The 18,818-nt window shown below is 35.3% G+C and overlaps 1 protein-coding gene across 5 annotated transcripts in view; it reads left to right on the top strand.

Annotated features, from left to right (window-relative positions):
* Positions 1–18,818, top strand: part of LOC111047676 (myocyte-specific enhancer factor 2) — a 240,523-nt gene that overhangs the window by 197,842 nt on the left and 23,863 nt on the right. For all 5 annotated transcript variants that reach the window (XM_039421867.1, XM_039421868.1, XM_039421869.1 and 2 more), the window contains one exon: positions 18,401–18,568. In XM_039421867.1, the coding sequence (XP_039277801.1) occupies positions 18,515–18,568 (54 nt within the window). In that variant the 5' untranslated portion in view covers positions 18,401–18,514. The remainder of the gene's footprint in view (positions 1–18,400; positions 18,569–18,818) is intronic.

Below are 18,818 nucleotides of genomic sequence, written 5' to 3'. Positions count from 1 at the left end.
TGTTCGAAATCCCTATACTGTAAGGACATCAAGCTCCAAATTTCCGTCATTCCGTTAATTGGGAGATGAGATATCGTGAACACAGACGCACATACTCATACACACACACACACACACATACAGACCATTACCCAAAAACCACTTTTTTGAACTCAGGGGACCTTGAAACGTATAGAAATTTGGAAATTGGGGTACCTTAATTTTTTTCGGAAAGCAATACTTTCCTTACCTAAGGGTAATAGGACAAGGAAAGTAAAATATTATGATTGATAGCATAAAAATACTGTTCATTAAATTTGACAACATTTTTCCACAGATTCTATGCCTTGAACCGGTAGCCTAGAAACTGTAAGACTATTCCAGTCTGTGTGGTTTTAAATTAGTTTCAAACTAGTACTTCAATCTAGATCAAATTTTGGGATTTGCTTTCGAATTATGAGAATTATATTGCAACGATTTGAATTGACTGGAAAGTTGAAATTACTGGTCTTGAAATATTTCAAGTAATGTATTGGACAATTCGTGTTTCTACATTTCTAGGGTACCGGAATTGAATTAGTATTAGAGACATATTCTACTGTTGCTGGAATAAGTTCTTGAGATTTTCATTAAAATACATTTATCTTTTTCCTAGCGTATTAACGAGGTAGTAATATCGAGGTCGAGTATCGAGGGTTAAGTGTAAGAGAGGGCCGACTGCGCCCTAACTTCGCCCTCCTAGGTCAAAAAAGGGCAGTCATTCTATTCTATTCAGTTGGGTTCAGAAATATAATTCTTCTACAGTATTGAAGAATATTCTTCTTCTATTGAATGATTGATAGGGAAAGTTGTTAGAGATTTTTCAATAAAGTACATTCAGTTCTTGGAAATTGCTCATTGGGAACGAAACTAAATTTATGTGGAAATTCTCGCTAACTTGATCTTGATCGAGTTTTCCATGGACGATCAGCTTCCTTCGCTGGGAAACGCATGTACTCACATGTTTTCTCCCCTACACCCGTGCTCCTCTACTCACACACATGCTCGGGGGCACTGTTGCATTTTAATCGGATGATGGATCGTGTTGAGGGGGTTTTGGTTGAGTGGGGGGGGGTGTTATGCTGATAGTGGGGTTGGGGGGGGAGGTTATGCTGACAGCGTTGCTCTGATGCTCACTGCTTTGCAATCTACTTTCCTATCGTTGGCATTCTCCCTACAACGCTGATCCAGATATCGTGAGACTTTTCCTGTAGAGTTCATTGACCCGCTTCAATGTTCAGACCATGTTGATGATGTTGCAGTAGATAAATAATGAGCATTTTCAACTCATATATCATAAATATTTAATGTGTATTATTCTTGGTGTATATTAAAGACCGCCGTATTAATCTAATGTGATCTTTCCCAATTATCATGTTTCAATGATTGAAACAAATTGTTCAGACCATGTTCGGATGATCTTGTAGTAGATACATAATGAGCATTTTCAACTCATATATCATAAATATTTAATGTGTATTATTCTTGGTGTATATTATAGACCGCCGTATTAATCTAATGTGGACTTTCCCAATTATAATCATGTTTCAATGATTGAAACAAATTGTTCAGACCATGTTCGGATGATCTTGTAGTAGATAAATAATGAGCATTTTCAACTCATATATCATAAATATTTAATGTGTATTATTCTTGGTGTATATAGATCGTATTAATCTAATGTGGACTCTCCCAATTATAATAATGTTTCAATGATTGAAACAAAATGAAATATTGTAAGGTACTGGATGATTTCTTGGCCTAATTTCTTCCAATAATATTCTAGTATCCCGATTTAGGAAAAATGAATATTTTTCATGAGAAAAATGTTCCAAGGTGTTCCCATTCAACCCTTCTGCTCAACTTTGAGCATTGTAATGGTGATTCAATATATATTGGATAATGCACATCAGAAGGTACCACAGTAACCGGGGTTCTCCATCAAAGTGTACTTAACTCTTCATTACTCTTCAACAGTATGATCCAGTGTTATGATAATGTATGTTCACATTGAGACGAAGCTAGCACGCGTGAACATTATATGATATTAACTCATCAAGCAGACTTGGCGCACGTCATGTCACGTCTCAATATGCGCCAAGTCTTATTGACCATCCAATAAACAGTTTCTTTTCTCTGTAATATCAACAGAGGCTGTATTCTCCCCCCTTAGAGTGTGTATGCTTGATAGTATTATACTGACTTATCAAGTCACTGTGACTTGTTGATTTGCAAACTTGATCAGCAAGTAAGGAGAGTAAGGACTACCAACATTTCCTCCACAATAGAAAAGTTTGGAATCCAATGACAATTGAAACCTAAAATGTTCAAATTTAATAAAAATAGGCTACCGTTGAGGGTAAAGCGCAATTTCTACCTGTTTACCTCATTCGTGGGTGGCCTGTCTGATTTCCCCAACCCAAATTTATTATTTTTAACTCTTCTAAATTATCTTTGGAAAAAATGTAATAGAAAAATTCAGTGTTTCTCATTGGTGTTATCCGCTTGAGAGGATTATGTTGCATCAATAACGGTGATTGTTTGGGTTAACAAATTACCAAAGAACTGTTTGGGTTTACAATGGGAGTCAGCTCCCATTGTATAACATTTACATGGTAATAGGATGTCCATGACACGTCAACAATGTAACAACTATCTTGTTTTGGAAATTTTTCTCTGGGTTGAAGATGTCCTACTTTTAGGGACCTATTCATTTCTTGGTATTTCCAGTCAACTACTTTGTTGGTAATGCATTCATGTGTCATAGATCTTGAATTGAATTTGTGTCCGTTTCTTAGTGTAGTGTGAAACTTGGTCATTACTTGCTCATTCACGCATAATATGTTTTGGTCAAAAATCTATATCCACAAATTGAAATGCACACTATACTGTATCTACAAACATTGTCGATCAGATAATAACATTTCGCTATCGTAACCTTTTGACGTGATCTTATGCATCTATATATGCTCATGGGTTAAGTGGAAGTGGGAGAGTAAGTGGAAGAGAGGGCCCTTATTGCTCCAATAATACTTGTTATAACACTTGTAACATTGAATAACACTATCATTTAATAACACACATTCAATAACACATATCTAATAACACTTGTAATATTTTAAAGTGCGATAAATAGAGGCGATAGATAAATTATCTATCTATCTCATGTGTCAAGAAAGATATCTATCTATCTGTCATCAATTCTGTAATTAATTGTCGTTTGTTGTTGGTGCATCGAATATGAAACGGCTCAAGTCTAGCTGGAAATTTAATGATACCCCATGTTTTTTCATGGAAATACCTAAAATGAGACTCATGTTATATCAAATGCCAGCCATCCCTAATAAAATACTTTCTGAAACCTCGTGTCGCCTACCTGGAATAAAATGTATGAATTAAATTTCACGTTTGTTATGCACTTGAAAAATGATACACTTTCGGCAGTAGAGTAGAAAATGTGATGGACGTTGGTAAAACGCAGTATTGTCATGTTGGTGTCGGTGACATGGCGTCCGCATCAAATGGAGTAAGATAGTTCTTGTGACACGGCTGCCGTGTTGTTGTCATTCAGCAAAGTGTGATATTCGCTGAAAGCGTGACAGTTGGTCGACGTGACGTGTTGTGTGTCATGAGCTCCTCCACGTTTTGTCCATCACGCTTCCCTCCAGCTGTAACACACAGTTGCGTAGTCACTTTTCATGAATCCGAATTGACGAACGCTTCAAAGCTCTCATTAAACGTGTTCACTCTCATAACTGACATCCATCCACTGTTCCTCGGACGTATATCAAACAAGCTTTTCAATTTTCCTCGGCGAGTACGCTACTGACTCCTATTTTTCCTCCTGAATAGTGACGATGGTTACCTACACTTGTGTTACTTAGTATAACTGTTACTTAGTAACAGTTATATTGTGTTACTTAGTATAACCATAGAGAAACAATAGCATAAGTAGATATCCCATGGTATAGGGCGTTTATGTCGCAACTTTTACTGTTATCTCAAGCCGATTACTGTCGATTGTTGACCGGGTAAGAGTGTATGAACGGCACAGTATGAGAGACTACCAGCGTCATAAAGCTTCACGGGAAAGAACTACGTGGACTATAGGCTTGAGATAACAGTAAAAGTTGCGAAATAAACGCCCTATACCATGGGATATCTACTTATGATATTGTTTCTCTATGGTATAACTGTGTAACTTGTAAAACTGTTTCTCGGCAAGACACTTGTTTCATAAATGTTGTCCGATTTGGTAGGCTCTTTTGTAGGCCTATGACCATGATCTCACAACATTCGTTGAAGTAGAGGAAAGTAGATGAGAAATGAATAGGTATTGTTATTCTTAGATTACTAGATGTGTATAATTGTCCTCGATCAAAACTACGTGATTTCCATAGTTTATATTTATAACTAGCTGGCCCGGCGAACTTCGTACCGCCAAATAGTTTAAAGCATCTCATGACAAACTTTAGCTGGATGCACACCTGAGAAGGCGCGATGCGTCATTTTATTTATATAGATAATTTTCCAACTGCAAAATAGATAATTTACTAAAAATCAATTCTGAGCGCCGAAGATAGCACAATTATTGAAAACAAAGCAATGTCTTTAGAGCATGTAAGTCTTTAACCTGAGGCCGCACTGCTGGATAGTTTCACACAGAACAGTCATTTTGTTTTTAGTCGGAGGATGTAGAATAAAATACATGGGCGGTTATGGAGCAGCACACACTCTTGTCTACTATCTACCGACGGCTGTTGGATGACGCAATGATTATAACAGCTGATTTTATTTCTGTGTGTGGCCAGATCACAAACCTTCTCCCATAAGGATTACATGTGAACTTTGAAGGACCGTAGGGAAGAGTCTTGAAGTCGGATTATAAATTTGTTCGGCTATAAACCTGGTCCTGAACATAACGAACACAACTAAAAAAATAATCAAATTCGGTGCACACATAAAAAAGTTATTGAATGTCAAAATTTGAGGCTGGATTTTTATTTATATAGATATGAATATGAACCTTCCTTATTAAGAATTTAGAATATGTAATACCATATTTATCATCAAACTCCCACTAGTTTCACCCATTGAATTCAATTAATGTACCTAATTCAATTGATGCATTTTCATGAGCTATTTTGCATTGTACAGAATTTTCTGTGCTCTTTCGTGGGATTTCAGTGAAGCCTACTATTTTCAAGATTGTGCGCTGGTATTAATAGGTTTAGAGCCTAATTAACTAGTGATGTCTGGGTATTAGTTAGTTTATGAGACTGACTAGAGACTTGAGAATTTGTTTTATCTAATTAAGTTTGTAGCGTGAATATTGATGTGTGAGCACACACGAAAGCATGCTCCTGTAAAATTTTAATTTTTATTTAAATAAAGTGGATTTTTGACAACATTTCAAGTTTCTTCAATTATTGTTTTATCTAGGTTTGTTGCAAATTGAGACGTGCCACGACGTGACGCGAGTTTGCTAGAAGAGTTGATACCATATAATCGTAAATAATCTTCACATGTACTAGATTTGTCTCAATGTGAACATTATAATATGATCATGATTGTCTGGCATATATTATGATAATATGATGAATAAATAAATAATGTGATATGGTCATCTGGCTGACTCTCGTCACATCGCGTCTTAATATGCCTAAAAGCCTAGATAAAAAATCATAATAGAGTATCTAGAGTAATTACAATAGAATAGATACAGTACTACAATATAGTATTTGCAGGCATACCCCTGTTTCTACTTCTTGAATGTTTGATATTTCTCTCTAGCATCTTCAACACCTGATGTTGCGTACAGATTCATTCATCAGCTGATGCTTCGATTATTATAACTGTATCTTACCGTTCCTGCACAAATACAGATAAAATCAGCTGATGGAAAGCGAAATACGCGTGTTCGTGGCGCAAACGTCTGTACACAGCTTAAGAATGACTAATAATAATTATTGATAGTGCTAGAAAGTGTATATAATCTATACATTTTCTCTTTCTGAGCTATCTTTTCTTATTCATCTTTCTAAACATACAGTGCATACTCTTTTATTTATTTATTTATTTCATTGACAATCACAAATCATTACGATTATGATATGATTGGGAGAAGACAACAGGCATAGCCCAAAACTGTCTTTCTCCGAAATTTTGATTAATAAAAGTTTCGAAAGAAGAATGAGAATGATTCCACTTTCTACTTTAAAGTCCAATTTTCACTGATGACTAAACTAAAAATTTCAAATTTTGATATTTAAAAACTAATTTAAAACAAAAAAATTCCACTCAACTCTCTACTAATTTGAAATTTTTGAGTAAGTTACCTAATTTTAAAAAATTTTGAGCCAGAAAAGAAACATATTTTTCAATATTGTATTCCTCTATCTTCGAAATGGACTCGTCTTGAGGCCTCAGTGTGTTGCCGTTTCTTAGTAAATCAAGATGTGGGGATGATGAGTTGGTAGTGGCACTATACTGTATACAGCCTGTGATGCGGATGTTGCATGTTGGCTTGTCGTACACTGTATTCACCCATCCCAGGGTGGTAAGTGGCAGGAGGGGTGGGACACCTGACGGCCTTGGTCGTCAAGGGTTGATGGGTGGGGGGCGGATAAACCCCCTCCCCCCTTCATACGGCCAGCGCCGGTCGATAAGCAGTGAACGAGGTCAAGCCACGACCTTGTGTACCCCACGTGCACTCCGAACCCCTTCCGTGCCAACCCGACCCCCTACGAATTCATGAAAAACCTCCCCCACCCCTCGCCCATTTGGCATCACCCACTGTTTAAAGCTACATTCATCATTTCACAACGTGTGATTGGAATTTTTCACAAAGCTGTGAGCGTGTGCCCTGTAGTTGGAAATATGGGGAAATTGTTTTTCATTTGAGTGTAGGTATAGATGTAGCCACCTATACATATGAGTAAAATTCAAAACAAGTTTTGTTTCTCACGTGGATCAACTCTCTCGCATGTTATTGTACATGCATTGCATTCACTTGTATTGCAGATAGATAGTCTTTACTTTTCTCTTCTTTAGGTATTCGTCATATGGAACTGCATCAAGGAAGTACAGGCAAGTAGATGAGAAATAAATGGCTATTGCTATTTTTAGATTACTAGTTGTGTATGATTGTCATGGATCAAAACTACTACTACTGCTCTTTCAGTATATGACACGTCAAAGTTTAATCTAATATATTAATAATATCCTTCATATACCAAACATAACAGACAAGAGAGCACAACAGATTTCACATAGTTTAGTTTAGTGTATTTCATCCTGTGACCTCCTGTGAATGGGATATAAGGATTTGTCAATTTTTCACTGAAATTCAGTTTCCTGATTTAACGAATTAACGAATCGTTAGAGTTGAAGTCGATTCTCTGGTGCCGGCAAAGTGACAGTAGAACTCAGAGATGGAATAGAAGCAATGCTTCACCATCTCCCTCTTCAACTCCATTCTGAATCTCTTCGACTCCAGCCCCTTCATGTTATCCGGCAAGGCATAGCCACCTCTAATACAAGGCCCTGGCCTACGATATTGCAACGTCGCAGCGTAGGCCTAGAAACATGATTGGTGAAAAATATTTTAAAAAATACCAGCTGATCTTTTTCACCAATCATGTATTAGATTGTAGGCCTACACTGCGATGTTGCAGTATCGTAGGCCAGGGCCTTGTATTAGAGGTGGTTATGCTAATACCCAAACTTCTAACCCCCTTAGCATACAGTGCAGTTCTAGGTTCATCTCTGAGATGGTGACGTCTCCGTGTGTCATAAGAATTTATCAAAGACCCTCTAATCATATTATTTTCGCTCTTTTTAATGAGACAAATACATTCTAACATAAAAAGGCTTGGAAGTGGTAGTATTTCTAGCGTTTTGAAATATGGACGGCAGCTTGTCCTCATCACCTCATCCATCATCACCATTACAGCCCATCTTTGTAATCTAAAAATCTGGATTGACTCGACAGAGTTTCCCCAGAATGCTACTCCGTAAGAAATCAAGAAATGAAACAACGCGTAGTATACATTTTTCAAATTATGAAAACATACATTATCCATACATAACATACAAACAAACATAACATACATTAAGAAAAAAATAACTATCAAGGAATTCTGCTAATTTTTATGGACATGATAAAGGAATTCCCCTAGTGTTCTTTTCAACCCCCTCAAGCCATCAATTTCTCTGATGTGAGATGGGAGTGGAATAAATATTTTCATTCACATATAAAATGAAAATCCTTGTACCCTTTTTTTTTAAATTGATCAGATTTTAATTTTTTATTTCTATTCAAGAATAACCGTAACGAAAAAAAAACAATTATCAGGGAGTCTTTTCCTACATGGTATTCAATACATAAATTATATTTGTTTCAAGTATTGGTTAATTTGAAGTTTGTCCAGCCAGAGAGTAGAGAACATCGTCTTTATTTCTGTCATATTTGAGTACTTCTTTATTCTGCGATACAGCCAACCAATAATCAGTATTGCTTCTAGGATACTACTGAAATTTCCAATAAAAATTTCAGAGTGTTTTTTGAAAGGCCAATCATTTTGTCATGAACGCTTCAATGTTCATCAATAGTAATTAACTCGAGTTGTAACCCGTCTTTCAAGTTAATTATTATTTTGCTCGTGCCACGTTACGAGCAGATCTTGTCACAAATGGACGTCATCCCAATCGTGCATAAAGTTGCAATTTTCACTGTCGACTGAGTTTTATTTGTTAGCGCGCGTGTGTGCATATGTACGTGTGTGTGTATGTGTGTGTGTGTGTGTGTGTGTGTGTGTGTGTGTGTGTGTGTGTGAGCTGGCTTCAACGTGCGAGAACGCGTTGAGTTTAGGGGTAGGTCGGTTGGTAGGGGGGAGGGGGTGGAAGCGACTCTGCCACTGCCTTTGAGATGTTTTGTTCATCGAGCTGTGCATGCTTCTGACAGGACAATCGTTTTCAGTTGAGCGGACCACAGTGATTGTGATGGCTGTGGTGTGTGTGTTGTTTGTTGGCAGGTTGTTGCATGGTGGGAATGGGGGGGGGGGTCGCTGGAAAGTCCAAGCCCACCTTCCACTTATTAGCGCGGCTTCATTTATGTGTGCCTGAACCTCCCCCCCCCCACCTGTAATGTGACCTGTCCTCATTACTAGTCGCAGGGTTTTTCCCAGAAAGGGACGATGCTCAGGTGACAGTCACCTCTGGCCTTTTTGTTCATCTAGTGATGATTTTGTAAATTTATCTATTTTATGATATATTATATGAATTTTTCTCAATCTGATTTCGTGTTTCATAGAAAAAAAGGTTTTGTAACTTGATTCATATCATGATCTATTTCAAAATACCTGAATTTTTCATGATTTAATTTCGTGTTTCATTGAAAAAATGCTTTGTAAATTAATCTATTTCCTGATCTATTTCAAAATACCTGATTTTTTCATAATTTAATCTCATGTTTCATTGAAAAAAAGGATATCAATAAGTATTGAATGGAATCTACTTATATTGTCAAACCACCGATCTGATGGAACAATTTGAGATAAATCAATTTTTTTACTGCCATTAACAAATACATGTATCGACAACGTCAATATAACATAGAGCTAAGCTAAAACATTACATTACACATTAAAATTTGTGCACATGACAAAACAAAATAATAAATTGGAAAAGTAGTACAAGCATTCTTACTCGAACCTGAAAGTTTACATTTTTATTTTCAAAGAAATCCTCAATACTATAGAAAGGATTTTCAACCAGCCAAACATCAAATTTTCTTAAAAATAGTTTTTGATTGTAAGAGTATTTACAAATGCTGTCAAATAGCTTATTATAAACTTTAGATTATTAACTTAGATACTAGTTCAGTAAACTAGAGATTGATAATGATGTAAAAATTGCAACTAGTATCTCAAATTGTTTTTAAATCAGTGGTTTGACAATATTTTGTTGTTTTTATTTAATACTTAATAATATCCTTCTCCCTTATGAAAACATTAAGAAATTCCAAATTAAATTATGGAGAATTCAACGATTTTGGAGTTGAACATAAGTAAACTGTTAATTGGAGATTGATAATGGTGTAGCAGCCGAATCTAGTATCTCAAATTGTTTTGATTAATCAGTTGTTTGACAATATCTAGTCTTTTTCATTTAATATGGGTATCCACCACTACATCACTTCCATATCAACACACAAAATATCAATAATTCTAAACTCGAAAATAGTACTCAAAGTAATATTCTTTTGTTAAATGAATAATGCTTAATAACATATAATGCATATTTGCCACCATTTCCCAGGTGCTAGATTTGATAATAGTTGTTTATCTGTATCTGTTAACTTCTTCATTAATTTGATCATTCAAATTACAAGGAATCCATATTTTGTAGTTCGGTTTCGGGTGTAGTCAATCCTCGATGTGTCGTCATCATTGTAGAATAGGCAAGGCCTAAAGGTGTTTTGTTATGAAACACTAGGATTGCAAGATAAGATAAAAGATTATCGTCAATAGATAACGATAATCTACATGAGTCCCGTTTGTCAATTAAATATCAGGCGGAATACCCTGGCATTGGGTTGACTTGAAGCAAATCGGGGAATTCCCATCTTTCTCTCGCTTATCTCTTGGTTCCATTGTTGAAATCTATAAATAATAGTGATGATTAGCTTACAAAAATTTCAATATCAAATTGATAATCAGCCTTCCTGCCATAAGGTAGTGTTTAATAAATATATATAATCAAACGAAAATGTTATCACGTAAACTTTACTCCTTTCACATAATCCCTGTGTAGATTTCAGCAGGATATTTGTAGCCTGTATTGAATTTCATAAAGATTCAGTTGGATTCCCACACGACAGTGAACAGTAAAATATAATTCCTATAAGTTATGATGGGATTATTCATACTCGCTTTGCCAGGCTGATGGGAATAGTCCAATTAAAACTCATGGTAATTATATGTTCACTGTCACTGTTGTGAGCAAACTCAGCTTAAATCGGTGTTTTAACACGGTGGTTTGTAATGTCAAGCAGATCAAAGTAGTTTAATTTTGATTCACAAAATAAATGTTCCTGTAGTTGATTCTGCTGTAAGACATTTTCATTGTTGATGGGAATTTTCTATAGAGGGATAAGACAGTGGAATTCTTTCATCAATTTGAAGTAGAACTCATCAGGAGTTGATTCCAGTGGTGGAAATTAGTAACCAAATTACTTTCAAGTTATTCGGTATAAAATGTCAATAGCATCTTGAAAGAATAAGACGTTGATATTGTCAATACCACTTTAATATTTGTTCGAAAATTAATTCATATTACAGAACCAGGTTTCATGGTAATACCTACCACATCTTCAGCTGAACTAATGTTGATCAGCTAAAGATGTGGTAGGTATTACCATAGAGGAAAAATAGCGTAAGTAGATATCCTACCATGGTATAGGGCGTGTATCGTAACTTCTACTGTTATCTCAAGCCGATAGTCCACGTATTTCTTTACTGTGAAGCTATGTGACGATGGTAGTGTCTCACATTGTGCCGTTCATACACTCTTACCCGGCCAAAACAGTAAAAATCTATAATAATCGTCAATTATCGGCTTGAGATAACAGTAAAAGTTGCGACATGAACGCCCTATACCATGGGATATCTACTTACGCTATTTTTTCTATGGTATTACCATGAAACTTGGTTCTGTAATATGAATTAATTTTCGAATACATTAAATTGGTATTGACAACATCAACGTTTTATTCTTTCAATTATGGAGAGATACTACAACATCTCATACAATACAATCAAATTATTATCAATATCATCTGATAGAATGCCATAACTGACTCTGCGTAGGAGATCATCGATTGATTGGCTCTTCAAACGTCATTTAGGATTGCTTCCATCTCAACGTTTTTCATTTGCTAATGAAGAAATTTTTGTTGGAGAGGGTTGTTCTAACTTGTAACAGAGCTGGCTTGGAATCGATTGGAAAGGTTCAAAGCTGAAGGCCTGAGCTCGACTGGAGGCGGGGTGGAGCGGCAGTGGAGGCGGCATCGATTCATTCGGCCGCTGAAAATCAGCTGGAGGCAGTAATTCGAGGGCGGCGATTTCGGCGAAAACTGACCCCGGTCAATTGGCAATTGACCTTGAACGATAAGAGGCCCTTGAATTTGAAGGATTGAATGCCAGCCGTGGAAATCGTATGACTGGCTGCAATAAACGGAAGGACGAATTCCGTCGAATTCCATTACAGTAAACGAAGAACATTGCTCACTGCCAATGCCACTTGACAATAAATAATACGATTCCTTCGAAACAGCTGATAGAAGGAAAAATTCCTTACTTTGGTTAGCTACCTGCATTCGCGAAACGAGAGTCTGGGTACTGGTTCTATTGAATTCGATTATAGGTATGTAAATCAAGGCCAGAGGAGACGTTTAAGCTTCATCCACATTCATTAGCATCTTTGAACCTCAAAGTATAAGAGTATCTTAATATCATGTGAATTAAGAATAGTTGGCATAAAACTGTCACTGTCTCAATATAAGCACAAAATACAATATTCTGTATAATATGCTGTATTCTGTGATATAAGTAAAGTGGACAGTTAACTCTCATCCAATTATAATTATTATTTAACGAAAATCCTAAATAAATGCTGCAAATTACCCCGAAGACTTCTGCTACTGCAGACATTGACAACAGGGTTAACAGCTAGATGGAAATTCGATGTAGCAGAAGTCTTCGGGGTGATTTGCAGCATTTATTTAGGATTTTCGTTAAATAATAATTATATATTAATTAGCATTTGAATAAATGCATTCTCTATTTAATTCCATCTGTAACTGGTTGGCCGCTATGGCTTCGTATAAAATGAGCGTAATGAGCTTCGTATAACATGTCAGTTTGGTGTAAAGGTAAGAATTCGTGACTAGCAATTGGGAGGTACCGGGTTCGATTCCCGGGCTGGCAACTAATTTTTGGATAGTAGTTCTCATCGAATTTCCATCTAGCTGTTAACCCTGTTGTCAATGTCTGCAGTAGCAGAAGTCTTCGGGGTGATTTGCAGCATTTATTTAGGATTCTCGTTAAATAATAATTATATATTAATTAGCATTTGAATAAATGCATTCTCTATTTAATTCCATCTGTATCTCATCCAATTACTGAATTTTGCGTGAAATTCTATCATCTACAGATTAAGACAATACTCGTTTACAGAAATCAATATTGGTCTTTAAATTATTTCATTTTTTTTTAGTTCAAGTCACTCAGTTGAACTATTATTTTTGCTTGTAATTTTAAATTTCTTATTTTATTGATAATTTTCTTAGTAACTAGACTTTTTATTGTATCTAGTGTCACTGAAGTATAGTTATTCTTTTTCTTATCGATTGTCAGAAGACTCGGACTTATCGTCCAAGCATGGAGTTATTAATTTACTTTTTACTTGTTTTTCATATCAATGTTACAATCTAATGTATCGCCTTTACTTTGTTTTTACATACTATGTAATCTATAAAGTTTTTGAATAAATTGAATTGAATTGGTTCCTGTTCAGGTTGGTAATATATACGGCTCCCAGTAAACATATCAAAAGTTATGTTCCAAAATGTAGGTGTTTTGATGTACATTGTTATTGGTTCAATATAGATTTACACATTTCATCTTAACAATTTATATGATTCTTCCGTGTTACTGAGTGAATCTAATGATTATAGTTTACTTCGTCCAATGACCAGTTTACTGGTAGTAACTCCCCGAAAAATTCTGAAGTCCAAAATCCTAACCTGAATCTTCATCGTTGTTTAGTGATCTCTAAGCTGTAAGATCTGTGATCCTTAGCAAGGGTACGGTGATCCGTTGTTTGTGTTTGTTATTCTGAGAGGGCGGCTTATCGAGGTAAGCTCTCTGACCAGACCGCAAGACAGTAAAGAGCGATGAACTACAAGGGTCAAGTTTTGTTAAGCAGCAGGTTACATCTTCGTTTAGTCATTATTCCATACATTATGATCGTAGGGTCCCAATTGACAGAATCCCAAACGACCGAAACGCTATATTTTCCCAAACGGCCAAAAACTACTTTTTTCAGTTTTTTCCCAATTGGCAGAACGCTTTCTGTCATTTGCAACAAACTAGAGAAACTTTCTGTCGTTTGGGAAACCTATCACTTTCGGTCGTTTGGGACTCTCAACACTTTCGGTCGTTTGGGACTCTCATCACTTCTGGCTCAATGCAACAAACAACGTTTTCTGTCAATTGGGAAAATTCTTGAAAGTTTTCTGTCATTTGGGATTCGGCTGAATGAGAAAGTTCCAGTTCCAATATTTAATTGATTCTGCCAATTGGGAAAAAAGTAGTTTTCGGCCGTTTGGGAAAATATAGCGTTTCGGTCGTTTGGGATTCTGTCAATTGGCATGCCACCCATTATGATTAGGTAGTTACAAAATAAACAGTATCTTCTGTAGAGGCTCTACTTTCCTAAATTCAATTGCGATCCTAGAATTGGCATAAGTGGCATTCATCTATTTACGTTTTTACAGTATGCATAACAAAATTACTGTATGTGCATACTCTACTGTATTAAGAAAATCATTATTACGTCATATCTAGTCCTTACAGAGTTTTATACAAACAACACAACCTTTACATTACAAACAACTGGAATTCTGTTGATAAAAGAATCACAATCTAAAGTAAAGGGACAGAATTCAGTGAGTTATAAAAAGTATGTAATTAAAGTAATTCAATGATTAGTGGACGGATAGAGTTTGGACAACAAAAAGTTCAGTTAATTGTATTTGGAAGAAAATAGCCCAATGATTCCTCTTGAATAGGAATCAATTTTATACTTTATATAATAGGAATCAATTCAGGTTATTTCAATTTATTATTAATCTGCTTGTTTATAGGGTCTTAAATCTGTATTAAATTTTCTTGTCTTATACATCTTGTAATATTATAAATCATGTTGGGTATCTGATGGTAGTGTAGTAAGCATTCAAAAAGCATATCAGTGTTCAATTAGTTCAAGGATTAATGTATGCTTTATAATGAATTTGTCTGAGAAGGAAAAGAACAGCATTGTTTATTATTAGTGTTGTTATATTGGCAGAATGAAAATGTATGAACAATCCCATAAGAACCAATGATACCCATTTTTGTCATGCACAGCAAGAAATTCATTGAAAGCATGGCTTTCATTGACAGAATGAAATGTGTGAACTAATGGTATTATTTTTGCCCAGCAGAGCAGAAATTCAATTAACCTGCGCTTTAGTCCACAAACTCAATCCCTGCCGTAAATTTATCAACCCCTAGGGATCTCTCACGCCCGGTTTCACAAAAGTCTGTTAAATTTGAACTATGATTGACATGAATGACAGTTGAACGCCACGAGAACCAATCAGAGAAGCGAAAGATGTTTTAAATTAGTACCACAGGTTCAAGACTTCAATAAATTGTTTATTCAGTTTATGTTAGTACTTGACAAGGTTTATGGGACTCTGAATCCAATGGACCATCAAGTCCATATTAAATCTATAGGTTTCTAGAACACTCATTAAATCTAATGGACCATCAAGTCCATATTAAATCTATAGAGTTCTAGAACACTTATTTAATCGACTGGGTCTCAAGTCTATAAGTTCAATGGTCCATTAAATTTGATAAGTATCCTTGAAACTGGGCCTTAATCGCAAATAAAATTTAACAGATTTGTGCAACCGGGCCTAAGGATGTTATATTATGAGTTGAGTTTAGTTTCATTTCGTCAATTTTTAGAAAAAATCCATTTTATAATATTAAAGAGTTCATGGACTGTGATACTAGTAACCTAGAATTGTAACTTGAATACCTACTTATATTATAATTTCTTTTCATGTTTTATGTGATATATGTTTGACTATGTACTATGTTAATTGACGAAGCCTATTGCATCTATGTTTGTTTAATGGCAAATAAATATTCTTATTCTTATTCAAAAATCACTACATAAACAAGGAATGCTAGTATATGACATATCAGAGAATTGAGTATAAATAAAAATAGAAATCCAAGTACCCTTTTTAAAATTATTTATTCACAACATGTTTCGGCTATATGACATATTATCATTATGACTTGATAATGGCATCATATAGCCGAAATATGTTGTTACTAAATAATTTTAAAAAGGGTACTTAGATTTTAATTTATATTCAAGAGTAGCCCTAAAGATAAAAGACAGGGAATTGAGATATGAATCGAGAGTACCTATATTATTGATATGATGATATATATTTTTTAATATAAGGATAATATTATGAATTGTTCACAATGCAAATGCAAGAGAACTGCCCGGCATAAAGGTGTGATAAGAGAATAAAAGACAGGGAATTGACATATGAATCGAGAGTACCTATTTGATATGATGATAACATGATATTTATTTTTAATATTATGAATTGTTCACAATGCAAATGTTAGAGAACTGTTGGGCATAAAGGTGTGATAAGAGAAGTGGAAGTGAGTGAGAGCCGTTCGCTGGCCGCATGACGAGATGCTATCATCTAGTGTGCGTTCGCGTTGCCATGGCAACGGCGTAGGCGGCGCCGGAAGTGCGTCACACCTGGCAACGCGAGCGCGACGCGTGTCGGCCTTGAACTTCGATCGCTCAAGTCTCAACTTGTCTAATTACTTGACCTGTTCAATGTCTGTGAGGGTGTCCTACTCCTATTGTTTTGTGGTGATCAAGGGTTGAGAGAGCACAATTCAATTTGGGACAGCTAGCGACTGGATTGAGTTGTAAAAATTGAGTGAGGATCCAGAAAAATGCTGGTGTTAGGAAATCAATGTTAATTTATTAGGAAATTAATCCTCCAATCAGGATTTCGTTCGGGTTAGCAGATGTAGGCGTAATTGTTTTCCAATATAAATGATCGATAATGATAATCAATAGGTACTGAATTTCCTGTTGCAGTAGAATATCTCCAACGTTTTGGAACGTGTTTCAATAAGCATTTATTAAACCTATTTGCATCATTATCATGAATCATAATTATAATGAATGAACCATTGAATGGTGATGGTTATGTTGATGATGATTATGATCATGTCTAGCAGGTAACCCGTGCTCCGCAAGGGTCTAACTAAAAATTTACAAACTGAAATCTTGAAGAATTTAAAATAGTCCCATAACCATCCTCGGTTAATTAAGAATCTATATGCGAATTTATTTCAAGTTAATCAATCCAGTAGTTCAGACGTGACTATGCGTCATGGTGATGTTGTTGATGATAAACTTGACCTACTGAAATCTTGAAGAATTTAAAATAGTCCTATAAACATCATCGGTAAATTGAGAATCTATATGCAAATTTTCAAGTTAATCAGTCTAGTAGTTCAGACGTGATTATGCGTCATTCGTGAATTTCCTATCCCGTACACGTATCATGTACAAGCCAATTCTTTCATTTATTAAATTATAGATAGCAAAATTCAATGAATGTCATTCTACTTCCAAAAAGTTTTTCCAAAATGTTGTCAACTTGTCTAAGGAAGATGGCTTCTGGAAAATGATAAGTAGTGTCTTACTTACTCAAAGCATTGATAATAGATCTGAAGTAATTTAAAATCTAGTCTATAAAATCATAAGTCTAGGAAAATATAACGGTTATACTAGCAATTAAAATCACTCTTATTATTCTTTTTTCTATTGTACAAAATACTACAATCATAGTATAATTATAACATTGAAGGAAAAACTAGGCTGAGCTTGTACTATTCCTCTCCAAAAATGTTGATAAAAAGTTGATGTTGTCCAAAGGTTGAGGCTATGATGATATCACACACTGCTTCGTCACTTGATTTTTGGTCCAGGTATTTGAAGATTTTGAAGATTGACATAATACATAACCCAATCACCCTTGAGATTTCCACAATTTAGTGGATGATCTGGTCTTCTGGTTACTAATACTTTATCAAGATCTTATTTTGATGCAATAGAAAACGATCAGATCTGAAATGAATTCGACAATTCATTGGCTATGACCCCTTTATCATGGTTACTGACTCGTGATTTTTATTCAAATTTAGATATTCTAGGATCAAGATCATTTTTCAACAGGTTATTGGTCTTCAAGAGAATTTCATGTTTCTATATCAACAAACAACCTTTTGTATTTAATTACTGACTCGTGATTTTTTATTCAAATTTAGATATTCTAGGATCAAGATCATTTTTCAACAGGTTATTGGTCTTCAAGAGAATTTAATTTTGATATATAAACAAACAACCTTTTGTATTTCATTTTTGCCATTTGTCTCTTAGTTAATGACTTTAGTTTTCGATGTTAACAAATAGTATTGTTGTTTGTGTGTTGCAGATTTCACGCGTTAGCCGCGCCGTTGTTTGTGCCAACTGCTCCAGATAAGCCGCCAGAATTGCCAACCGTCACGGAAACATATCGGGGAGCCCTGTCTCTGTTCCCACACCCACCATGGGACGCAAGAAAATACAGATATCACGCATCACTGACGAAAGAAACAGACAGGTCAGCAATCTAGCAATTAATATCCATAAATGGAGATACTTCAGTTTATCAAATCAATTTAAAATCTTCTCTATTCCACAAATACGGAAAGTAAAAATATACAATAATTAATAATATAAGATAACGGTAATGAAAATAAGATACAGATATCATGCATTACTGACAAAAGAAACAGGTCAGCATCCTAGCAATTAATATTAGACTAATGAATAAGGATACTTTGATGTATCAAATCAAATGAAAATCTTTC

Source organism: Nilaparvata lugens, chromosome 2 (assembly GCF_014356525.2).
Source record: "Nilaparvata lugens isolate BPH chromosome 2, ASM1435652v1, whole genome shotgun sequence".
NCBI lineage: Eukaryota > Metazoa > Arthropoda > Insecta > Hemiptera > Delphacidae > Nilaparvata > Nilaparvata lugens.
This window is presented reverse-complemented; position numbering and strand designations above follow the sequence as displayed.